The 26,991-nt window shown below is 43.0% G+C and overlaps 1 protein-coding gene across 1 annotated transcript in view; it reads left to right on the top strand.

Annotated features, from left to right (window-relative positions):
- The window catches only part of LOC139710457 (uncharacterized), a 123,390-nt gene that overhangs the window by 73,448 nt on the left and 22,951 nt on the right, over positions 1-26,991 (top strand). The window contains exons 5-8 of the mRNA XM_071622374.1: positions 6,375-6,453; positions 9,006-9,085; positions 19,280-19,351; positions 24,379-24,459. Of these exons, the coding sequence (XP_071478475.1) occupies positions 6,375-6,453; positions 9,006-9,085; positions 19,280-19,351; positions 24,379-24,459 (312 nt within the window). The remainder of the gene's footprint in view (positions 1-6,374; positions 6,454-9,005; positions 9,086-19,279; positions 19,352-24,378; positions 24,460-26,991) is intronic.

Consider the following 26,991-nt stretch of genomic DNA (forward strand, 5'->3'; position numbering starts at 1 on the left):
TGCTTTAGTCCTTGTACGTCAAGTATGCCAGCTATGTCAGTCATTCAGTCAGGGCCACTCAGAAACAAGATTGTGTTTCTCGCTGCCGTGATGAAATATGTGCAACACTCCGGATACTGGGTGGAAGATACTGGTATATTTGTGCATTCTCGATTGTTCGCTCCCAGTCTAGCGTATGGTGATGAGTCAAGCACATGTACACAATACACAATGGTCAAGACAATGCTAGGGAAGATTTAGTGTCAGGCACAGGGATGGGGGGGGGGGGGGGTGGGGGGGGGGAGGAAGGTTCCCGACATGCATACTGAGGGATGATAAAAACTTTAAATGAATTGTCAGAAAAGAGATAAGAATAAGCAAAGAATTTCAGACAGGAAATTTCTAGGTCAATATTCAACCCATGAAAAGTTTTTCTGCAAGCACTTGTGTAAAGTATACTCAATCGCATTTGAATATTTATTGTTCACAAACTAGCATGATTATGCTTTTAATATGATGTCAATACCCAACCAAATGTAATTGATACATTTCATACATTGTGAGTGTGCTTCTCATAAGACCTCCATCATCGTGCTAAATGGCTTTTTAGTGAAAGACATAATGAAAGAGAGATCATCTTCATTAAGGAAACCGATGACGTGGTCTTAACCATCATAGTACGAGCTTGTTGGATGTGGACATCAAGACTTAGAGTGGGACATCATGTCTTCTCAATTTTCTGCATGGAAAAAAAGAAATCATCACAACTATAGCGATCTAACTTTATCAATAAATACCACCATTTAGTACCATAAGTAGCCTACCACATTTTCATCTGCACAAACTCTTCACATTTTGTGTCATGCTGAATATCTTTTACCCACTCAGAATCTGCTCTATGAGTGGCGACCGAACTATCTTTGATTGTATTATTATGTGTGTATATATGAAGCCACTGGCCGCGTCAAGCATGTGCTTACAGTAATGGTCTCCTGCATTCCTATTACTCCTAGATTTGTTTAATTTGTCTTTTGAACAGATTGTCCGTAAAATTTTATTTTCATTTAATGCGTAAAGACATTTGCTCGAAATTTGCTCGAAATCATTTTGTACTATTAAGAAAAACAGTTTTATCTATTAAATGTTAACCATCAGCCGATGTCCATTTAATTCGCTGCTCAAATATTACTCAGGAACTTTGTTCAATTGGCTCTTTGTTATATTCTTGTCCAAAAAAGGGAATGCAGAAATCAAATCAAATCAAATCAAATCAAATCATGTCATGTAGGGAGGTCCTCCTCATATAGGATTGGTGATGCTTTCATATCTACCAAAGCAAGGGCAGAACCAGGCATTGGGCATTGCAAACTAAACACTCTATGCACTTGGCTTCGGTAGCTGGTTTTAACACGCAGTGACAGAAACATATGGCAAAGGCATGGGAGTGGGGCACAAGCTCACCTAATATACCTAACCAATGACCGGTAAAACATCACCTAGATGAAAGGACTTGACTTAAAGGAAGAGATTAGCAGAGACCTCGGGGGGGGTTGACATTGATTGATGATTGATTTGCTTTAGTCCTTAAAGGAAAGTAATACTTTATTATTAATGCATTGAAAGTGTGTATCATATTACATGTATGTATGATACACACTTTCATGCATTAATTAAGAAAAATTATATGTATTTGCAGTCGCTGGCAATGTTTTCTATACCCTGCAAATGGCATAAAGTAATCTACAATCATGAACAAATGTTTCAGGATACATCAAAGCAGGTTTCATGTGTAAATAGAGGGTGTCTTGAATTCCTGAGGGCAATTCAGAAAACATGCTCCACATTTCATAACCCAAGAAGGAATTGGCCATTGAGATATTTGTGTAGAAACACACATTTTGTATCACATGCTTGGTTGTATTATGAGATACAGTTGAACCTCTCTTATCCGGCCTCCCTTTATCCGGATCTCTCTATTTATACGGACGCAATTTTGCCGTGATTTTTTTTTTTTTTTTTTTAATAATTACGGAAGGAAAGGGGGATTCCCAACTCAATCTAACAATGGCGACCTACAGTCGACTTTGCCGAGCCGTGATGACCGAATTTTGAAGCGTCGTTTCATCGACTCGTACTGTTTATTTTCAAGATCTACTTGATACATTTCTTAATGATTATAAATCTAGATAAATCATCCAAGAATTTATAAAAGAAAATGATTTCATTCTTGCAAACACGAGCCTCTATTTTGGGGTCTGTTACTGAGTGTAACAATGAAAAGGTTGCAGTATACACATTACTACATGTGGTACTACAATGGGCTACATCAGTACATGTGTATGTATATATATACATGTATAAAGCATTGAGTCTCCCGTATCCGGCCAAATCCCTTATCCGGATGAGCCGCGGTCCCGACTTGTCCGGATACGAGAGGTTCAACTGTACTTAATACTGAGGTAGCCTTCCATAAAGGTAAACTGCTGTAAACATTCCTTCACAAGTCTCTTTCAGTTTTCACCCAAAAGTGTGAGCTGAAATTGTATAGGGTTGATGGTGTCTTCACATCAAGACATTTAAAACAAAATTTGCAGCCAAAAAGCAAGCAAACAAGCAACTCTCTACCAGAGGCTCTGTTCAAAAGTCACATGATAAAAAAAAACACACAAAAATACTCAACTACTCAATGCATATGCCAAGTCTCTTTAATACGTAATTCTTTCTTGTACTTCTTTCCATGTTCTTATTCTGTAATGTTCTATTTCACAATGAAGTCAGTAATAACATATTTAGGGTAGTTCTAGTTGGAGCTGTTACAACAAGTGGATAGAAGAAAATATCTATCCTTAAATGTCAGTGCTGTATGTTTTTCTTGCCAGTGTACATAGTTCTTACACAGAAATAATCTTCTTCTTGGCCAAATTCGTCAATAACGCAGCACTTTGTTTCTGAGGGTCAGATGACATCAAAATCATCTTCATTAGTACTACGTCATAATCTATAATGCAACTGTTGTAGTTAAAGCTGAGGAATGTTTCAGTACAGGCCATAAAAATTTACATGATTGCTGTTCACTATCACAGTGTTTGAGGAATGCCGAGGTGAAAAAAAATGATTTTGGCGAGCCATTGCAAATAGGTGAAATTTTTTTCATCTCTATTTCATTATTGCTGTTGAAATTCCCAGCCAAGAATTGCTTGAAGGGGGGGGGGGGGGGCATGCAATTAGCTATAAAGTGGAATTTTTTTGTGGATATTAAGAAATGATGAATCATATAAAAATCACCTCATGTACCAGTATTCCTTAAATCTCTGTTGGAATGAATTGCTTTTACAAAGTTCGTGTGTATTTTTTGCTTTATTACAGCACCTCCACAGAATCTATTGCTGTTTGAGGGCTTCTTATAACCTTGCAAGCAATTCATGCACTATTGATTGAAGACCATTTTTCATGACCATCACCATAGCAATATTATGTCTTAAGGCTTTAAATGATTAACCCAAATGATGACAGAGAAAAGTATATGACGGAGAAAAGCCAGTAAATGGGCAAGAAAGAATTCCTGATCGATGTAAAAGAGATGCAGAATGAAGAAGTGAGAGGGTCACAGAAAGATAATGATGATGATGAAACAGCATTTGTATAGCGCCATTTATCTGTAGAAACATTCAAAGGTACCCAGCTTCCACAATGTGTCACACATCATTCACAAAGTTGCTGGAAAAGATAAGTCTTCAGAAATATAAAGTATATGGCTAGAATATAGAAGAAAGATCTTTCAGAAGGAGTAGGAACAAATGTCTACCACTGGAAAACAAAAGAGAAGAGATGAGTAAAAGAGATATATATACAGAGAAAGATAGAGATAGACAGACATTAGTAAAAGAGATATATATACAGAGAAAGATAGAGATAGACAGACATTAGTAAAAGAGATATATACAGAGAAAGATAGAGATAGACAGAGATGAGTAAAAGAGATATATACAGAGAAAGACAGAGATGAGTAAAAGAGATATATGCAGAGAAAGATAGAAATAGACAGAGATGAGTAAAAGAGATATATACAGAGAAAGATAAGAGATAGCCAGAGAAAGGGAGAGGAACTGTTCAGAGAAGATTGGGTGTGAGAAATGGTTTGAAAAGTAGCCTATAACATTAGACGTAAAGAACCACTGTACAAAAGCATTTGTAGAGCAAAGACCTCCACCAGGCAGTTTATTGCCACCCATATCATGCATGCTGAAAATCACTCAATTTTCCAATGATAGCCAAAAAAAGAAGAAAAAAAAAAATATTAAGTATCTAAGAAGTGTTTACCTCATCAGCTTCCTGCTGTGCGGCGCTTCAAGCAGCAGAGTACACATTTTCATTAGTGCACGTGTGCAAAACCTCACATGCAAGTTCATTGACCTTGTTTGCCAAAAGATTAAAAAATCTTTCGAAAATACATAAAATCGCTCGGATCACTCCCAAAATTAATCATCTGTTCCTTATGTCATTCTCAACTTTTCCTGTGAGTTTAATATTCACTTTTACAGAAGGAAGAAATTTGTGTGAAGGGGAAGGAGCAGACTGATGGGGGAAGGAGGGGGGAGTGATGGAGATGGGATGATAGACTGAAAAAAAAGAGAGAGGGATAGAACAAGAAAAGACAGAAAGAAGTAGGAGAGAGAGAGACAAATGACAGGGTGAGGTCAAAGTAGGTACCTCTGCACTAATCTCTGAAAGGTTACCGTGAAGTGTCAAAGCCTAGGACGTCTTCCTCCGTCCCCGACCCGGCCCGTCACTCCCTCAGAAAGATGAGGAGGATGCAGTGTTTGTGTAAGAAATGCCATGCATTCTTGACACCCGCTTCCGAGAAAACAAATAGGAAAAAGGAAAGAAAAATTACTCTTCCGTCTCCAGAGAATGTGAAAGTTAAGCCATGCCATGCAGACAAGGCCACTTAACTATCAAGTCGCTATGGTCTCTTCAGGCTAATTCAGCCTTGCCAATCATAATCTCATTTTGATTTTTTTGCTGAATGTTTTCTTCAACTTGATGACGGCCAGTAAAGCGAATGTTCAGTGACATATTTTTGGACCACTAGTCAAAATCTAGTACATTAGATAGAAAGCTCACATAAGCAAGAGAAGTGTGGTTATTAATAGCCATGGCCTGTTTAGGTGACTTTCAGGCCATTCCTAACCATTTGAAATCACAATGGCCTTATTAAAGAAATTAGCTCTAAGTGTCCTTGTTCTTCTTCCATTTGTACTGTACTGTGAAGTGCAATCATTGGAATTAACTTCAAATGTACATAAACATTTTCTTTGATTATCTGTTAACATGTGATATTAACACAGCCCCCTTCATTGTACTTACAGTAATGAAATAAGTCAGTATGAACATTCATTTATCTAACATTTGAGACACATCTTACATGTTGCCCATGATTATACCATATTTCCTTGTCTAGAACTTCATTAATTTGGGATATGGTGAGAGAGTTCCTGTAAGTTGTGTAATACTTTGAGGACATTTGAAAAATCTCATGTTGAAGCATCTCATGATGCTAGAGAAATTTAAATGTACCTTTAAACCATTTCTTAGACAAGTGATGTCTGTTCGTTTGAAACAAATTTGATACAGACGTGTTCTAGCAGGCAAAGTTCTGTGATCATCCATGTAGAAGAATTATTAACCCAATGAGGACGAGTCCCAAGTATACTCGGGCAGGTGTCTATTGGGAAATGTGTGTTGTAGCAAAATCAGTCCGTCTTTAACCCATTGAGGACTGTTTGATTTTGCTTCAGAACACACATTTCCCATAGATGCCTGCCCGAGTATACTCTGGACTCGTCCTCAATGGTTAATGGGTTATTGAGAAGATCAGAAGATTCTCTTCACAAAGGGTCATCTTTACATTTCTAGTTTCAAGTTTCAAGTTTCAAGTTTATTCATCTTTCTTCCTTCCTTACAATAATACATTGAATGTGTCTGACAATTAACAAGAGAATAACAAGTATACAAATATAATAGAATACACTGGTTAAATCAGAGAAAAAGAAGATGTTACACGTGTGAAGACTCCGTTGTCATCAATGTTGACATTTTGTATTACATCTTGTTCTTCATCTAGTGTGTTCTGTTGCCAGGGGAGTGTCTCTTCATAGACCTACATCATGATCTTTACACTTTGTTCACGAGTGTATATCAACAGTTTCCACATCTGTATTCATTTTGCCAAATCATGCAACTTTGTTTCCAAGCACGCTTGCTCATTCATCTTTGCTTTCTCATTTTTCTTGTGATACACATTTTTCCATCTCGTTGTTTTGAAGTGGTCTTTTATTTTTCCGTCTTAAACCTCTCCATTCCTTGCATGACTGCATCTTGATTCCTGTGTCTAGTCAACGTATGTTCCTCGTCGCCGTCGGCAACGGGAGGAGAACAACAATGACTCAGCCACAACAAAGATTGAGGTATTTTGTTACCAGGGAGAAGTGGTTCTTCTGTTATTTAGTACAGTTGGCATATTTCAGAGAAAGATTTCAGTTTTTAAAAGGATGATATTGTTTTGATTGAGATGGGTCTTCCTCTTTATATCTTTTTGGTGAGATAATGAAAAACCTCTTAAGAAATATGGGAGGGCATGCAATTCTAAGAGGAATTCAAGGTCTGTTTGAGGAAAATTGGATTAAATGGCCAAGATATTCAAAAACAAAGAAGTCTTAATAAAAGGTTGGACCAACCTTTTATTAGAACCACCTTTTTTTCAACTTTGTCATTTGATTTCGCAGCCATTTCACAACAAATTTTTATCACATTAACTTTGAATTCCCCATAGAATTGTATGCTCTTTGATATTTCATAGGAATTGTTTTAATTTACTCACAAATAGTTGAAATATGAATCCCCCATCTCACCCAAAACTATACCCATCCCTTTAAGCAGTACCAAAGATATGTTTCTTCATTGACTTGCTGGATTATGCTTTACTTCCCTTGTTGATATCTGAAGGTCCTGTTTACCTTTGGGAGCAGTGATTTAAAAAATGTTCCAAGATATCACTGTTGATGCATATGTGTAGGTCAGTTGTTGTATCACAAAACATCCTACCATATAAAGTTTTATGCAGTAAAGCTTGAAATATAAGGAGATATCACTATTTTTCTCATTAAACCATAACTGGACGGTTTAGTCTGGAAACATTTCTATTATAACTATTGTTCACATTTTGTATATTTAACAATACTTAACATCGATTATACCAGTTCAAATTTTCATGTTGGTTGTTTCTATTCCTAACTCACATTTTAGAACTGTTTTGAAGCACTAAAGCTGGGTTTTTGTTTCATCTGCAAACGGTGAATTATTCCTTTGATATACCTTATCACATATTCAGTTAGATGTTCTTAAAGATCAATAAGAATAGTATTAGTTTGTCATCTCATCTTATCTAAAAGCACTCTCCATGTGCAATTATGCATAAGCTGCAGGAATTTGATGAACCATATATTTTTTTGCAATTAATGTCATTTTATTAATCTGTATAATTATTCATTATCTGTCTCTCTTTCTATCTATCGTCTTTTGTGACCATAGATGAGAAGAGTCAAAGAAACAATCAAAGTTCAAAATCTGATATAAGAGTATGGTCTAGTATTTAGATGTCCTGTCGGGGTCATAGTGGATAACATTTTGTTTTTCTATTACTCTCTCTTTCTATCTGTCTGTCTGCCTCCCAATATCTATCTTTCTATCACTATATTTCTATATCTATCTATCTTTTTTGTCTCTCTATCATTAGGTCTCCATTTCTTTCTTTCCATCCTTCTATTATATTTCTATATCTATCTATCTATCTTTCTGTCTTCTATCATTATATCTCTATGTCTCTTTTTGTCTTTCTAGCATTATATTTCTTTATCTATCTGTCTATCTTTCCATCATTAGATTTCTATGTCTATCTTTCTGTCTTCTGTCATTATATCTCTATATCTATCAATCTGTCTTTCTAGCATTATATTTCTATATCTATCTATCTCTCTGTCTTTCTATCATTATATCTCAATATCTCTATATCTTTCTATCATACCTCTATATCTCTATATCTATCAATCTGTCTTTCTAGCATTATATTTCTATATCTATCTATCTCTCTGTCTTTCTATCATTATATCTCAATATCTCTATATCTTTCTATCATACCTCTATATCTCTATATCTCTATATCTATCTATCTCTCTATCTTTCTATCATTATATCTCTATATCTCTCTATCTCTCTATCTTTCTATCATATCTCTATTCTCTATATCTTTCTATCATATCTCTATATCTCTATATCTCTCCATCTCTCTATCTTTCTATCATTATATCTCTTTATCTCTGTCTATCTCTCTATCTTTCTATCATTATATCTATATCTATCTATCTCTCTATCTTTCTATCATTATATCTCTTTTCTCTATATCTCTCCATCTCTCTATCTTTTTATCATATCTCTATATCTCTCCATCTCTCTATCTTTCTATCATTATATCTCTATATCTCTCCATCTCTCTGTCTCTTTCAGTCTGATGGCCAGCAGTGAATAGCATATCCCTGTCCTATTTTATGTCATATCCTTTGTCCCTGGGATAGGACGTAAAACGGGAGGTCCAGTGTGTGAGAGGGTCACAACCCACGCTTGTAAAAGATCCCGCTTCATTCATTCATCGATCGCAAAGAGCAGGGTGCATAACCCCGATGAAATGTCCCCCCCCCCCCCCCCCCCCCAAGTAGGCCTACATACACTGGACCCCATAGAAGACCAGCTGCTGCAGCTGAATGTGGGCTATCCAGCCATCTTGTTAGATGGAAAATGTAAAAAAAATAAAAATAAATAAAAATGATGATCACCCTCTGTGTCTTCTTAGCATCATAGTCTCCTAATTCTGGTATGTGACATGGATGCAGACAGTTGCCATGGTAGTGAGGTGATGGTTGACACGCCCATTTTCTTGTTGTCTCTCTGATACCGTTTCCAGTCTGCCCCAGCGGAGGAGCCTCAAGAAGACACATCCCAGCAGGAGGAGGAACAGAGGCGGAGGGAGGAGGAGGAAAGGCAGCGACAAAAGGTCAGTCACTTTCACAGACAGACTAAAAGACAGACAAGGCCTACAGACAGTCATACAGCCTATACATATACAGGCAGACATACATACAGACAGTTGAAAGATGGGCAGACAAGCAGACATAGGGCCTACAGACAGATATACAGGCAGATGGACAGACACTTGAGACATACAGATCGAGACAAGGGCAGCCCGGCAGATAGACAAACAGAGTTAGACGACAGACTGATAGACAGATAGACAAACAGGAAAACAAACATATTACCATTTCAAATGTTTAATATGAGCATAAAGAATAAAAAACTTAAGAACCTACTTGTTCTCCATTCTCAAATTTCATTTTGGCATTAAACTATCCAAATAGAATTCATTATAAGGGCTTCAGTTGCCATCATATTTACAGATAGAATGCCACTCATTTTCTCAAGGGTTTCATGATATTTTTCAGGGGAATGTAGACTGGAAAGGATTTTATTTGAGCAAGTAAATTTTGTTTGTAAAATTGGTAAAGTTCGTAAATATCTTGGATTTGGGGTCATCCTACAAAACTGACACCCATGAGTCACACAGCCCATGAGTTCTACATTTAAAAAAGTTCAAAGAATCATACAGCTCACGAGTCATACAGCACATGAGTTCGACAGGAGGTAAAAACAGGCCACGAGTTTGGCAGTACAACACAGGGATTAATGCGTTGGTCTTTTGGGCCTTGTTTGCTTGGTGTCAAACTCATGGGCTGTATGACTCATGGGCTGTAAGACTCGCGGGTTGTATGACTCATGGGTGTCGGTCTCGTGACATGCATGCTTGGAATCACACGCTTGTCCTAGGATAGACTGTAAAAGAAGATGCAAAGAGCCCAAATTTCAGGAGGTAGATACTAGCGGCAGTTTTCAGATCTCTCGAAATTTTCACATCTCCACAGGAGGAAGAACAAAGGAGGCAGCAAGAGGCAGAGGAGCAACGACGTCGTGAGGAGGAGGAGGCTGCAGCGAGGGCAGAGGAAGAGAGGAGAGAGGAAGAGGTAATAAAAGATGCAAAGATGGAGATAGATACCGGAGGATATCCTCACAATGTTCAGATGGCATCCCATGCATTGCATTAACAAAGACAAGTATTGTTAATGACACAAAGCTTGTTATTACTCCAGTGTTAATACTTAGATGCGGATAGATACTAGAGGATATCCTCAGAATTTTCAGGTGGCATTCCATGCATTGCATTAACAAACACAAGTGTTGTTAATCACACAAAGCTTGTTATTACTCCAATGTAAATACACAGATGCGGATAGATACCGGAGGATATCCTCACAATGTTCATGTGGCATTCCATACCGAGCATTCTTAACAGAACATTTGACTTGGGGACAAAGACAGTATTGTTCATCACACAAAATTTTGTATTACTTTGTATTACTCCACAAATAAATAGACAGATGCAGATAATGATACTGATAATAGTAATAGTGTACACTTCTACTGTGCAACACAGTCCATCAAAGAGATGCTCATGGCACTTTCAGGCTTGAAAGTCAAGAAAAGAAAGAAAAAGATACTGGAGCATATCCTCACAATGTTCAGGGGGCATTCCATACATAGTATTTTTTGACAAAGCATTTGACAAGGAGACAAAAAGAACTGCGTATTAATCGAAGATTTGCATTACTCTAAATGTGTCTACACCATCTTACATTGATTGCTGAGTGAGTTGCAGGTGAAGATGCAGGTTCAAAGGTCATTAGTGACACAAGGTGTAGTCACATCTGTAACACATTTGATCTACATCAGTACATCTGACCACCTATCTGTTATAGTATGCTATTATCCCGATAATTGCCCTAACATCGAACAAAGAAACTTTTACACAGTAAGCCTACCTTACACCGCCCGTGTCCCCCAGGCCGTACGCACGTCCGCCCGTACGCACGTAACCAGTCACCCGCCATGACTCTTCCTCTTCCCTGTTCGCCCACCATCGCGTTTAGACGTGTTTTCGATCTCTCGTGATAACCCAACTGCATCAGCGGGATCCCCCAGCAATCAGGCAATATCTTTCCTTATTTTTGCTCCTTGATTGTTGTATCACATTTGTAGATCGTTTTTGTCATCATTTGTTACCGAGAAAGGGGCGAAATCGTGAATTTTATTTCGATCCAAACCTCCGCGGTTTTGTTTCGCGCTGCCCCATACGTTTGTATGGTGTGTGCACCGTGCCTCGCTTCTCGCCACGCACTGGCGGGTTTTTTCCCCCTTTCTCGTCTTAGCCTACCTCGGTTCGGCTTTTTGTCGTTCCTTTTATGTTTTTTCCTCCTCCCGTTCATGCCTTTATACCTTCTCGGGAGTTTTTTGGTGTTTTTTGACCTTTTTGAAGGTGTTAGAAACATCGAGGTTTCTTCGTAGGCTCTACGCCGTGAGTTAGTATCTCGTTACCGTAGTTAGCCTATGGCTGGCCGTGGGTGGCCGTCTTCGCCATGCTTGGGCTATGGCACGCCATTAGCGTCATTATTACCGATCGTTGACCTATGGCAAGCCCTTTGGCCATATTTACTCAACTTGTAGTCGTATGGCACGCCATTAGGGTCCTTATTATGGTTTGTAGACCTTATGGCTAGCCCTTTGGGACTTAATTGCACCTTGTCTTTGGGTTTTCGTCCCCAGACTCGGTTCCGTGCATGTTTCATGTGTGTCGTGCCCCCCTTAGGCCTTTATTGAGGTGGCCCACGCCTATGGCGTGCCTCTGGGGCTTCTTTTATATTTCGATTGGGTGTTTTTCTCACCCTTTTCGCACATGTTTCATGTTTGTTTACTGTCTCTTGGGTATTTTATGCTGAGCCTTCAACGATAATTTTGTCGGCCCAGCTCGGCCCAATTCCCGCCCCTTGTCTTGTACGCTTTTAAGCCTACTTTGACTTGGTTTTTGAGTCCCTTGTTTTATCATACACTTTCTTGTAAAGATACTTGTATGTTTATTCATGTCTACATTTTCTTTATGTTGTTGCTAACTGAGTCCTCTTCTCTTTTATACAGGATGACTCTTAGATGCACTTCTTGTCGCCGGGCCATTCCAGATTGGGACGCACATCCAGTTTGCGCTTTGCATCGCACGTGCACCCGATCTAGTCCCTGTCCCACGTGCTCCACTTGGTCAGACCCCTTGTGGGCCACGTTGGAGGCTTGGCTATCCTCCCACCCCCCCCCCATACTTAGGGCTCCGGCCCTGGTTCCGTCCGGGGCCGCACGGCCGACGGACTCAGAGCTTTCTGCTCGGAACCCCCTCGCGGAGGGAGTCTCTTTGCCGGTCCCTGAACCGGAGGGGCTCGGATCCGGCTCCGCCGATCCGCCCCTTGAGATTCTCGCTTCTGAGGGAAGTGATTCGGGGGAGGAGGGTGGTCGTCCTTGGCGACCTGACCGGAGTTTGGCTGGCCTCTCGTCCCCCGGCCCTAGCCGGCCCATGGTGACAGAGAGCGGTGGGGTGCCGCCACGAGCGCCTTCGCTCATGCGAGCCGCCCCCACCCCGCCTGCTCGCAGCCCTGCGGCTGCAGCGGCGTCCAGCCTCGGCCCCGCCCGTTCCCCACCACCCGGCTCTCTCAGGCCGGCGGCGGCGGGGTTCGGGAGCGGTGGTGCGCCAGCTGCGGGTCCGCCCCGGCTGCCCACCACGCGGGCCCCCTCCTCCCTCCGACTCGGCCAGCACCCCAGGGTGCATGGCCCTAGGTTGGTAACTGCCCGCGCTCCTAGCAAGCCGGCACCTACCACCACTGGGACCCTCCCCGGCCCGTCCGCTCGGGCGGCGCCGGTTGAGCCTCCCGCTCGGGACTGGCAGCTTTCGGCGGCGTCCTCGACCGGCACCCCACCGGCCGGACAGCCCTTAAGCTCGTCCCTTGGGACTCTGAAGAGGAAGAAGAAGGCTAAGAAAAGGCCTTCCACGGCCCCTTCTGCCTCTCCCTCTTCCAAGAAGTCCAAAACCTCGGGCAAAAAGAAGAAGAAGGCTCCTAAGGCTCAGCCTAGTGAAGCTGAACTCTTTGAGGTGTTCAGCCGCTTCGCAGAGAGCCGAGGCTGGTCGCTCCCCGGCCTTCCGGCCGAATCGACCGCTGCTTCTTCAGTGCCCATGGCCCCACTGCCGCCACGCGGGGAGCTCATAGCCGGCACGAGCCGTGCTCCCGCGGCACTAGGGGCTCCGCCCGGGGAGGAAACTTTCCCCTCTCAGGCAGAGAGCCTTCGACTGCATCGCCCGGCCCCGGCCGCTGTCAGTCAGGCTGCGGTAGCTACCTCTACTGGTGGTCTGCTCTTACCGCCCCCTATCCCACGCCCTGCCTCGGGCCTGACGGCCCGTTCCTTGTTGGACGATAGCGCACTGCCAGCGGAGACTTTCTCCCCAGCACTAGCGCCTCCCCCTTTCCCACCCCTCTCTGATCAACTCGGGGTACCTGCCTCAGAGTCTGACCCCTCTTCAGAGTGGGAGTCTATGTCCACCTCATCGGCGGCGCCCTCCCTGATTGGGACCGAGGCCCCGCCTGGTTTGAAACACCTCAGTGAGGAGGCGGAAGCCTTGCTCCTCCGCTACCTGAAAGAGTTTTATACGGTCCGCCCGGACCCTGCGGAGCTACAGCCCCAGGCGTCCCGACTCTTCCGGGGGGGATCGGGTACTCATCCCGGCATTCCACTCACAGCCGACTTCAAGGATGAGTACGGGCGCATCGCTCGTGAACCGTCCCCCAGGGGTGGCCCTCCTGGTTTGAGAAGAGCGTTCACTTTTCAACCGGGCGACATGGCCCGTTTTCTGTCCCCAGAGACGCTATCCCCCGAGCTGCTTGCTCTAGGCGATTACGTGGGGAAGGTCAACCCCCTACGCAGACGCTCCTTTCTTGAGGAAGACAAGAGGTGGACGCATATGTCCATCTTGGCCAGATCCACGATGCGTCTGGCAGCGTACGCGGGTGCTCTGACCAATTTGGCCGTACAAGCAGACGACCTGCGGGTCTCTCCAGAAGACAGGCAGTTGCTCGACGCACTGCTTATGTCTATCTCGGAACAACTGTGGAAACAGTCTACCCGTGCAGCCTTGTACACGACTCGTCGTCGCAGGAACCTGGCTCTAGAAGCACTGGGTTTTTCAGCTAGACAGCGGGTTCAGCTGACCGCTGACATGCCCTGCGAGGGCCCCTTTCTGTTCTCAGGTCAGTTTGCCCCTCGGATCAGGGATGAGTTAGCTAGGTGCCAACAGGCCCGTGAATTGGCCACGCAGCTCAGATCCGTCCAACCACGAGCCCCCCGACCCCGCGGGGCCGCTCGCCCCTCGGCGGGACCCCCCCGCGTAACGGTCACCTTGCCTCCCCCTAAGCCGCCCCGCCGCTCCGGCCGCGGGCGCCGCAGTCACAGGGGTAGAGACAGACAGCGAGGATCAACCCGCCCGGCCGCCAGGGGCCGCGGCGGCTTTTGACTCCTTGCCCCGAGCGCTTCAGGCCCCCCCAGCCGGGGTGGGCGGCCGCCTTCAGGCCTTCCAGCCGGCCTGGGCGGCCATTACGGACGACGCCTTCGTGCTCTCCGTTGTAGGCGGTGGCTTCTCCATCGAGCTCGCCACTCCCTTACCCGGAGGCGTCATCCGTCTTTCCCCCCCTCGCTTGCCTCCCCTCAGACACAGAGGCATGGCGGCCGAGATCGCCGCCCTCTTAGCGAAGGGGGCAGTGGAACGGATCCGCGACCACCTGCGGTTATCCCTTTCCCCTACCTTTCTGGTTCCCAAGCGCTCGGGGAGCTTTCGCCTCATTCTCAACCTCAAGAGAATAAACAGGCACATCCGTACGGAACATTTTCGAATGGAGACATTGGCGTCCATACTCCCTTGCCTCAGACCGGGAGATTGGACAGTGTCCATAGATCTCAAGGATGCTTACCTCCACGTCCCGATAGCACCAGCATCCAGGGACCTGCTGGGTTTCTCCTTCGAGGGGAACGTGTTCCGCTTCCGCGCCCTGCCTTTCGGCCTGAAACCCGCACCACGCCTATTCACCAGGCTCGTCGCGTGTGTAGCAGCCTTCCTCAGGCAACAGGGTCTGAGGATATTTTGCTACCTCGACGATTGGCTGTTAGCAGCCAGCTCCCAGACCCTGCTCTCTCACCAGTTGTCATTTCTGCTGAGAACAGTACAGTCTCTCGGGTTTCTCATAAATTGGGAGAAGTCGGAGCTCGTGCCCACACAACGCCCAACCTTCCTGGGTGCAGTGATAGACATCCCCCGTCAGCTGGCGCGCCCCAGCCCAGCTCGGGTGTCTACGATCATATCCGCCGCCCGCCGTTTCAGACGGCAGCGACGAGTCCCTGCCAGATCCTTCCTTCAGTTCCTAGGATATCTGGCGAGCCTGGTCGATGTGCTGCCGGACTGTCGACTGCACATGCGCCCCCTGCAGATCCATCTGCTCAGTCATTTCCATCCGTCTCGGGACCCCTTGACGAAAATGGTTCCCCTGCCCCCGGCCACCCGCCTGTTATTCAGGCGATGGTGTTGCCCGGAGTTTCTGAGCAGGGGCAGCCCTCTGCAGCCCCCCCATCCCTCGCTCACAGTGACTACCGATGCATCCCACAAGGGTTGGGGCGGTCACTGTCAGGGGCTCCATGCCTATGGGGACTGGTGCCTTTCGGCTACCCTCCCCCACATCAATGTGCTGGAGTTTCAAGCGGTTATCCTGAGCCTCCACCACTTCTTACCTCTACTCCAAAACCAGACTGTGTTGATCCGCACAGACAATGTCACAGTGGCGGCATACATCAACAAGCAGGGCGGCACGCATTCCCCACGCTTGAACGCCCTCGCTGCCACACTGTGGAGATGGTGCAGGCGCAGGGGGATTTTTCCCATGGCCTCGTATATACCGGGCAGGGACAACCTCATTGCGGACTTCCTGTCCCGAGGCCGGGTCCTCCCCTCCGAGTGGAGACTCGACCCGCATATCATGAGCCGACTGGTGAATCAGATGCCACCACTGGAGGTGGATCTCTTCGCCTCGGAGCTGAATGCTCAGCTACCCAGGTACTGCACGAGAGTGCAGGACCCCGCAGCCTGGCGGCTGGACGCCTTCTCCTTCCAGTGGAAGGGATTCAGAGGCTATGCGTTCCCACCCTTCCCCCTCATTCCCCGCGTCCTGCGCAAGATCAGGTGGGACCAGGCTACCATCCTCCTTATAGCCCCCTGGTGGCCAAGGAGGTCTTGGTTCCTAGAGCTCACAAACCTACTGGTGGGGAGCCCAAGGCTCCTTCCAGCTCGCCCAGATCTAATAGCGCAGCCGGTGTCGGGAGCTCTACATCCCCGACCGAGCTCTCTCCACCTGATTGCCTGGCCCTTATCAGGGAATCCGGTACTCAGGCGGGCTTGTCAGAACGAGTTGCTTCACTCGTTGCCCGCAGCCGGAGAGAATCCACCCGGGAGGCTTACAATTCCCGTTTGGCTGGATACTATTCCTGGTGCCAATCTCACGGGGTGGATCCCCGTTCAGCCCCTCTAAGAGATGTGGCGGACTTTTTGGTTTCCCTCTTTGACAGAGGCTTAACCATCTCTACCATTAGGGGGTATCGCTCCGCCATCGCGGCAGTGCATACTGGCTTCGAGGATGGGTCCACTATATCCACTGCCCCCGCCCTCTCAGGCTTACTTCGCGCCTTTTTCTTGGAACGCCCCCCGACGAGGAGATTGCTCCCTTCCTGGAGCCTTCCCCGTGTGCTAGAGGCGCTTGCCAGGTCGCCTTTCGAACCCTTGGCCGAAGCCTCCCTTAGGGATTTAACCATCAAAACGGTTTTTCTCTTGGCTATCGCATCTGGGCAGCGCCGTAGTGCGCTGCATGCTTTGTCTACCCTGCAGGGCCACATACGGTGGGAACGGGCTGGTGTGAGGCTAATCCCTAGCCCTTCGTATGTGGCCAAAAATCAGACAGCAGCCTCCAGTCCGGTTGAGATCTTCATCCAACCTCTGGCCGCTCATTCCTCTGTCGCAGAGGACAAAGTCTGGTGTCCGGTACGGGCCCTGAAATATTACTGCGCCCGTACCAAGGACCGACGCTCCGGGGATCAACTCTTTGTAGTGACTAAGGAGCCCTTCTCTGCTGCCTCTAAAGACACCATATCGAAGTGGATTGTTGCCGCTATCAAAGCGGCTGGCTCAGAGGCTCTCTCCCCGGGGGTAGCGCCTCGCGCTCATGACACTCGCGGGATCAGCGCCTCCTGGGCCTTATTCGCAGGAGTGTCGGTTGAGGAGATCCAAAGAGCAGCCTATTGGCGTTCTCCCAATTCTTTCATTTCTTTCTATCTGCGGGACGTTCCCGCTGCTGTGCCCTCCTTCTCTAGGGCTGCCCTTTTGTCAGCGGCGAAGTCCCGTTGATTACACCGCCTTACAGCCAAGCCTCCCTTGTTAGTCCGTGTCGGTCTAGCATACTATAACAGATAGGTGGTCAGATGTACTGATGTAGATCATGAGGATCAGGCGTGATCCTCTTATCTACGAGGTACATCGACCACCTATCTGTGTCCCCCCCTCCTTCCCCTCGCCTCGCGGCGCGACTTGACTGTGTGTCCCGTTTGCGGGTGACCTGGTTGTGTGGAACTGGAGGAAGAGTCATGGCGGGTGACTGGTTACGTGCGTACGGGCGGACGTGCGTACGGCCTGGGGGACACGGGCGGTGTAAGGTAGGCTTACTGTGTAAAAGTTTCTTTGTTCGATGTTAGGGCAATTATCGGGATAATAGCATACTATAACAGATAGGTGGTCGATGTACCTCGTAGATAAGAGGATCACGCCTGATCCTCATGATCTGTCTTTTCATGGAGGGATAGCCTACATCAAACAGTCCTTGGGCTAACCTTTAGTTTGAGTCAAACCTGTAGCCTTCAGTGGCTGCCGGGCCCACGATCAATTGGGCAAAATGAATTTCCATTCTTGGACAATAAAATTTGGAGTTTATATCCAAAACAATTATTATTATTATTATTATTATTATTATTATTATTATTATTATTAAGACTGCAGAGGATGGAACCATGTTTTTCTTTCCTTGACAACCCTTCAGCATATTCTAAAAACGGGTTTGGTATGACATGCATCAGTGCAGATTGGTATGAGTCATGCTCATTGCCATTAGTCACAAAGCATCCAAACTTTGATACAACGGAAATGAGAAAGAAATACCCCACGGGGCTTGATAACTCACATGTGTTGACCGAGCCTCTTTCTGCTGGACCAAAATGTTTCTGTAGGAAAATCATGTATTTTATATTCAAGAGAGATATTTTGTTATTAGATACTAATAGCAGGAGTTATGAGTGAAAAGGTTGAAGTGTTTGAAGTTGTAGGATTTGAGAAGTTTTCCAGATGTGCACAAGGTTCAAACATCTGGATCTTCACCCAGTGAAGACTAGTGCCGAGCATAGTTAGACAGGTGTCTGTACAAAATATGTGTTATAGCAAAATAAGCTTGTCATCACTGGGTTGAAACCACGAATACCATCTTTCTTTTTTAAGCAGTCCTTTTTCCATGTGGCTTACTCACCCATTTGTGATTTTCTCTCATATTAACTGATTGTAATAGCTTCTGACTGAGAAAAAACAAATGTTTGATGGATCACTGGTAATGACTAAGTGTGACCTTAATCATGTGACTTATTGCTGTTATGTTTATCCAAGAAACTCTTTGCTATCTGTGTGGTACTAATACAAACAGGCCCATTTTTTGCTCAGTAATATAGAATTATTCTGTGTTTTTTCACATTCTCTTGTATAAGCGCACTTTGATCACTCTCAGCCACTGATCAAAAACTTGACCAATGTTTTCATTTTATTATCTCAAGCAATTAATTTCCATGTGTGGTGACAAAAATCCAGGAAACAGACAGGAATTGCTTATATTTTATCTTATGCAAGATGACTGAAATTACCTCAACTCAAGTTTACCACAAAAAAAAGTGTGGGATTAAAGTTCTTTCACCCATGAAAGAACTGTAAGATGATCTTCATTTCATTTTCTGGTTATGGAAGGATTGCATTCAATTACGGTAACACTTCTAAGCAGTGAAATGGTTTAAATAGGAGGCACCTCAGGATGTGGCAGATTCTGTGGGTGATGGAGAAGAGGAACGAAGGAAGAAGGAAGAAGAAGATGAAGAAGAGAGGAGAAGGATAGAAGAGGAGGAAGAACGTAGGAGGCAAGAAGAGAAGGAGGAAGAGGAACGCAGGCGAAGGGAAGAGGAGCGTGAAGCGCGAAGAAGAGCTCGAGAGGAGGAGGAGGAGGTAAACTAAGTGGACATTGATCACCATCCCCCACCACTTCAGCCCCCGTTTGAAGGTCACATCAGGTCCAGTTTTGGGGACCATCCCATAACATCAAACTTTGGATGAGGACCAGTACATCTCACCTTTGCCTGCTTTTCAAGACTATCATCCATGACACTCAACCTGGCTTGAGGACCATCCCATAGACATCCAAAGTGGAGTCAGGATCATCCCATAAATACATCAAACCCATTTTAAATACCTTCCCATGACATGCATTCTGACTGGTTTTTGAAATCTTCCCACGATACCCTACCAGGTTTTTGCATCATTCCATGAAAGTCATCTTAAATCAAGGCCAGTATGTGACAGCTATCCTCATTTAGGGACATTTCTTCCCATAATACCTACCCCATTATTAGGACCTACCCATGACAACCAGTCAGGTTTTGAACCATCATATTGGCTTCCAACTTAGTTTGGAGACAACTTCATCACATGCAGCTTGTTTTTGGGAACAGGACTTTTCCTTGACAATTAAGCCTGATTTGTAGAACCATCTTGTGTAAGTCAACCATGTTTAAGCTCTATCCCATGACATCCAATTCACTGTTTGGACAGTTCGTTATAAGACATTCATCTCAGTTTGAAGCCCATCCCATGACAAGCCATTTCAGTCTGATGTGACAATCATCTTATGGCCCACTGTCTGAATACGAGGATATCTTTCAGACATCCAAACTGCCTTCAGGATCATTCTGTGACATTAAACCTGGTTCAAGGACAGTCCATGACCTTTGACCAGGTATGAGGATCACTCCGATGAAATCGAGCTTGGTTCGATTACCACCATCCCATGACATCCAATCTAGTGTGAGGATCACATCATGACATGAAGCTTGATTTGAGGACCAGTCAATTGCATCTTACCTGGTTTAAGAACCATCGATACACATACTGTTTGAGAATCATCCAATGAAATGCAAGCCTATTTGAGGATCATGTCAGAAGATGCCTGCCTCCTTCATCATTACACTTCCAGGTTGCTATAGCAACATGTTTCTGTCTATTGCACCATGTAATCAGTTATTGATGTCTTTGTAAGCATGTCTTCCAGGTTTGCAGTTTCTTCTCTCATTCATTATGGTATTCATTTCATACAGATTGCAGTTTGATGTATATACACGGATCAAAAGCCTACCAACCTATTTTCCTTCCAGATTGATGGATTTATCACATTTGATTTGCTGTAAGCTAGAGAAGATACAGTACTTCTTCTAAGCCCCTGTAACCTTCTTCCATATTCTTCTCCTCATAGCCTACCAGTTATAAGAATATTTTGAGAAAGAGAGAAAATGAGACACAACAATTCAATAATGTCCGTCCATCAGAGTGACCTTTGAGGATTAGCCAAATGACTGCTGGGTTGCTTGTTTTCCGTGTGATTTATGCTTGCCGTAGTTCCGGCAACAAGCCAAAGTCTGGAGGAAGCAACTGGAGGGGCCTTCTGTGCCTGTCTTGTCTGCCGTCATCTTTTATTGCCATGGTGACATGCTCTTCTCACTTGCCCATCATCCTCTCTTGAAGCAAAGTGAGGAAAATGGAATGAAGGAGATAAACTCTTAGTGAATGTGATCGTCTTTAAAGGGGAAATCAACCGTGAGAATTTGTTTGCTTGAATAGAGGCAGAAAAGTTATATGAGCAGGACTGTGAAAGTTTGATCAATGTCAGATGGAAATTAAGAAAGTTATGATTTTAGAAGTTGTGATTAATCAAACACAATTGGCAACTCTGTGATATCACATACAACTTTACTTCTTTCCATTTGCTCTAATATTTCATCTAATCAAATTTTCAGTCCTACATGCCCCTTTTGTACAATCATCTTACATATTTATTTTTCCTATACGAGCCCTACTTGCAAAATATGTATTCTGTCATCAGTAATGAAAGGAAAATGTGATTTTATGGAACTCTGGGCAGTGGGCAAATGGAAGGTGAGCTCATATGCTACATCAAAAAATTGCTAATTTTTGTTTGATTGATCATAATTTTCTCCCAAACCAAAACTCTCTTAATTTCGAGCAAAATTTGCTCAAACTTTCACTATTCCATTCCTCTCAATTTTCTGCTTCTATTAGTTCACACAAACTAATTTTCAGGATGGATTTCCATTTTATAACCATTTTCCTACAACATCCTGAAATATCCTTAGGTCTTAGGTAGGATTCATGACAGTCTTGTAGGCAATGTGTTAAAGATGACTGGGGCTTATCTCCCTGTTGAGTGTCCTCAATAAAGCTCTCTCTCTCTCTCTCTCTCTCTTTCCCCTTTTGTAGAATAGGTGTAATGTTACTTTGTTTGAGTGATGGAGAGAATTTGTGGAATCGCGATTCAGGAAAAAAAAATGAATTGAATGTTAAAGGGGAAGGCTAGTAACTGATCAGTGGGAATCAGTGGAAATGCTGGGAGATGATTGTTCCAATCCTTATAGGATTCATTCAAGAGTTCATTGTATATCTATTGTTGTGTGAAAATGATTTGCTTCAGAACGGTCTCATATTCAAGTAATGTGCAGATTAATGCTCCGTCACTGACCAGGGACGCTATTCCTGGAAGCATTAAACTGCACATTACTTGAATATGAGACCATTCTGAAGCGAATCATTTTCACACAACAATAGATATACAATGAACTCTTGAATGAATGCCATAAGGATTGGAACAATCATCTCCCAGCATTTCCACTGATTCCCACTGATCAGTTACTAGCCTTCCCCTTTAACAGAGAGAATGGAACTTGATAAGATTTCATCCAGAAGATCTTATCAGGGTAAGCAGATTGGTTAACTTTCCTGAACACAAATTTGCAATTTCAGTTCACTCTGGTATTTACAAGTTTAGATTAAAAAGAAGGGGAAAAAGGTATTCAGATTAAAACATCAAGTTCAACGTAAACTGGTTCATCTCATCACTTAAAGCAACCATTGCTGTGCCTGACAAGAAATCGCCCCAGGCTTGTAAGATTGATTTTAGATCGCTCTTTGTTTGGACCAACACAAACTGCACCTGTTTGAGGTTAGATGGGTCATTGTTGATAACCTTACTGATTGGAATCATTCCTAACTCCTTTCAATTCTGGGCCTGCTCCATCCCTGGCAAACAGGAGGAACTTTAAGGTTTGAAATTGGGTCCTTCATTTTGACATATCTGTGTCACACATCAAGTACATGATTCCTAACGCTGCAGCTGCCTCTGCGACCTTTGAACTCCAAACATTAGCAGAACTCGTTGAGGTTTTGATGAACCATGTTACACTAAAGAACATTCCATTGATAGTTCTATAAGGATTCCAATCTTGTGGGGGGAACTCTCAGGGGTTAATTTGTAAGTTATCCAATGCAATAAAAAGCATAGGTGTTTATCTAGATATCAAATAAGTCACTTGATGTGTGCCATCTATTCAAAGCATACTACATTTTGACTTGACATACCATACATGGGTCTTGGGGGGGGGGGGGGGATTTGGTTGTTTGTTTGGGGGGTTTTTTTGTTCGTTTTTTTTACCGGGAGAGGATGATAGACTTGCTTGAACAGTAGGCAACAAAGTGAGACACATGTGGGTGAGGAAAAAGTTTTCGTTTCAAACTGAATATTTGAATCTGTAGGCAGTTAGCTTGCAATGTGTCTATAGGATCCAACATGGCATGAAATCATTCTCATCGAGTAGTCCACTGCAGTGGACTGCCGATACTTGCAGTCATGCCTTTCAGATCCAGTCCACAGCATGCCCTTGGTCCAGCCATCTTCACGGGCCTTTATTGCTCTTGGCATGCGGGTGCGGAATTTTCATTGATAGCGTCCTCCGTATATACGATGGAATTCAACACTTGACAGGGAGACTTTCATGTTTATGTCCCTTGCCTGGATGAGTTGGGATGGGGTGCCATGTTTTCAGAAGTTTGAATGTCCGTTGGCCTGTATATGTCATTCTGTCCATCTGTTCCTTTTTTTTTCTTGTGCTTATGATTTTTGAAGATATGATTTGAAATATGCCAGGTGAGGTATTTACAGCGTGACATTGTAAGTCATTACAACGTTTCACAAAATACAATTCTCCCTCTCGTTTAGCTAGGCATGTTGGCTTGTTGATCTAACATGCCAGCGCCAGTTCTTACTACTTGCCCACGAGTGACAATATCAATGACAGTAACCAATGTTGTTGTAGAGGAGAAAGAAAAGTGAAGACAATGGCAAGTTCTCGAAATGTTAATTCAAGGTTACCGTGGCAAACAACATATATTCCCTAAGCAGATTTGCAGTGTATATTTTGCTGTGGAAGCTGCAGCAATAACGAAGTAAAAGTTGCAATGATATGACTAAAGTACTTTATGAAACAGGGCCCAGATGTATGCTAGTGAGATTGGTCTGCCTGAACCAAGTGCCTTCTTCTTCACGTTGGATTGATATTTGATGTTCAAATAACTCTGACAATGGACTGTCATTCAGATAAATCAATATTTGATGGTTATGTAATGATTAGCTATTAGTAAAAGGGACGGCATAGTTTTGGTTGAGATGGGGATTCGAGTTATAACTTTTTACAAGATAATCAGAAACCACTTATATGAAATATTAAAGAGCTGTACAATTCTAAAAGGAATTTAAAGTTTGTATGATAAAAATTGGTTTGGAAATAGCTGAGATATATTCAAAATCAAAGCAAATCAAAGTGGTCCTAATAAAAGGTGGGTCCCGTCTTTTAGTATGACCTCTGTGTTTTTGGATATCCCAGCCAATTCAAAACATATTTTCATCAAGTAAACTGTAAAGTCTTTTTAGAATTTAATATTTCATATAAGTGTTTGTTTTTATTTTTATTTATCTCATAAAAAGTTAAAATGTGAATCCTCATCTCAGCCAAAACTATACCATCCTTTTTAGGCATGAAGTAAAGAGAGCAAAGGTTACACATGTTTGTTCTTAGAGAAGTCAGTGAAGTGGTTTGATCATCCAGCAAAAAATATCTCTGCCCACATAGGAGCGACAGCGGCAGCTAGAGCAGGAACAAGAAGAAGAGGAGGCCAGAAGGAGGCAGGAGGAGGATGAGGAGAGAGAAGAGGAGGTAATGGGCGTGGCATCATTGGTGTCTAACATCGGTCATCTTCAGTCATACTGACTCTCCTTCCAATTTCTCATCATTTTTTTCCAGTTTCCACCAGTTGATTGCACTCAGATGTAGATGTCATCTCATCTTTGCTCTGGCTCTGGTCTTGGTCCACTAGAATAGTTTTCAGGAGCAGGCTATTAATGGTTCACTGTTTACCACTCAGTAATTGGAAAAGCTGTTTGAAATGTATAAAACAAACTGAACTGTTTAGATCAATTTGATTCAATTGAATCAAATCAAGATGGATTTAATTAGAATTGGATTGAAGTGAAATGGAATTAGTTGAATTGCGCTAAATTGAAATGAAATTAATTGAATGGAACTGAGGTGAAATGAAATTAATTGAATTGGAATGAAATGGAATTGAATTAAAATGAAATTAATTGAATTGGAATGAAATGGAATTGAATTAAAATGAAATTAATTGAATTGGAATGAAATTGGATTGAATTAGATGAAATTAATTGAATTGGAATGAAATGGAATTGAATTTAAATGAAATTAATTGAATGAAATTGAACTGAACATAACTGAATGAAATTGAATTGAATATATTGGAATGGAATGGAAGTTGATTCAACAGGTAAGCAAAGAATTGCAAATTTAAGCATCATTACAAGAAATTGAAGGAAAATGATGAATTCAGTTCAGTTCAACTGAACTGAATTGAATGAAATTGAAGTGAAGTGAATTGAATTGCACTTAACTAAAATCAACCAATGTACTTTCACAGCCTTTGCCATAATGCATTATGAGAGAAAAATGGTATATTGTGAACCATCAATGACCTGAGCCTATGTCATCACCATGATAACCTTCTGAGAACACTAGAACAGTCTCCCTGTATTCCATCTAGAGCATGTTCTTGAGGTTGATACCAGAGGCCAAATTTACTCGGTCTTGCCATCACACCTCTTCATCAAGTGAATGGTCTTTTTTTCTGTCCCGTTTTCATCTATGCATTAATCCCTTTTCCTTCCCTTATTCATATCCACAGTATGGTTACATGGATTTTTCATGTTTTTTAAGATATGTCTGGTTTTTCCATTGTTTAACCTCATCTAGGATTCAACTTTTTTCATCTGTATTCAAGAAAGTTCATCTCTCCTCATCTTTAATGTTGTATATTTGCAGTGTAGTAGCATATTAAATGTTATTGTTGATATGTCTGGTGTCTGATTTTTTCTATCACTGATGGTCCAATAGTCTCTTCTTTCATCTGGCAAATGTGTCCCTTCCTTATACGACATGCATATGCTCATAATGAAGTAGATTACATTAACAAGATTGATATATTTCATACCTTATCTTATGAATGTGAATGTAAATACGTCCTATGAAATATTTATATTTTCTTTTCTTTCTAGATGTTTTACTTGGAATATATCCTGACAAAATGTATCTTGATATACTGAAGATATCAAACAAATAGTTAGCAATGGACAGCCATACACTCTTGAAGTCTTTCATACAGAATTTCTTGACTTTAGTGCTTCAGTTAACCATTTCCACTTTACTATTTAAAGACTTTCTGCACTCAAAAGGGAAGGACTTTATGAGACCTAACTGGCCTTTGAGGCAGAATATACTAGTATGTCCCAATTGTGAATCAAGGTTGCAAATGTGAGAAATAATCATTTTTTTTTCTTTCTGAGGAATCCAGAGCAATAATTTGTGAAGCTGAGAGAAGAGATTCATTTCGTGTGTTATATATCTTCTGAGCTGCAGCTGATGTAGGAAGATGTTCAAGGAGTGCAGCTGTAAACCCCTTAGAGAGACGCAATGCTATTTAAACTTGGCGTTCCTCACACAGAGACACCCACACCTGCCTGGAATTTCTCTTGTTAATGTGTCGGCATCAGTATTGACCAATACAACCAGAATTATTGAGTGTATAGTCCTTGAGGTCTAACTAATGTCATTGTGTGACAGGAAACCAAACTTTGTATTTCCTTCCCCCTCTCATGATATAGAATTTCTCATGTTGTGTATCAGCATGTCAAAATCAATGTTAGACTGGTGCAGCCAGCATTATCATCATGTGTAGCAGGGAAGCTTTGGAAATGTCACTTCTGTACCAATCCAGCAAAGACATATCCAGTTTGTCTATGTTGCTAACTCTGTGTTACCCACCACTATGTCTGCGCATATTTTTACATTTTTATTATTTTTGTGTTAGTAGTGCCTCTGAGCCAGAAATGCCTGGGGCAATATTTTTCTTTTTTCTTCATTTTAGCCTTTGCTCTTCATTTTAGCCTTTGCTCTCAAGCCATGGCTGAAGGGCAATTTCGTTTACTCTTGCATCGTCATCGATGATTTTGTAATAAGTTGACAGACAGAAGGACGTATGTTTGAGGGAGGAATAGGAGAAAGTGGAGGGAAAGGAAGGGGCGAAACAGACAAGAGAGAGGAGAGAAAAAAAGATGGGGAATTTTGCTGCAAAAATAAATCAGCAACACCTTTTAGAGCTTGTTTTTCCTCAATATA

This window comes from Diadema antillarum, unplaced genomic scaffold (assembly GCF_040938485.1).
Source record: "Diadema antillarum isolate AM-2024a unplaced genomic scaffold, OU_Dant_1.0 scf00000038, whole genome shotgun sequence".
NCBI lineage: Eukaryota > Metazoa > Echinodermata > Echinoidea > Diadematoida > Diadematidae > Diadema > Diadema antillarum.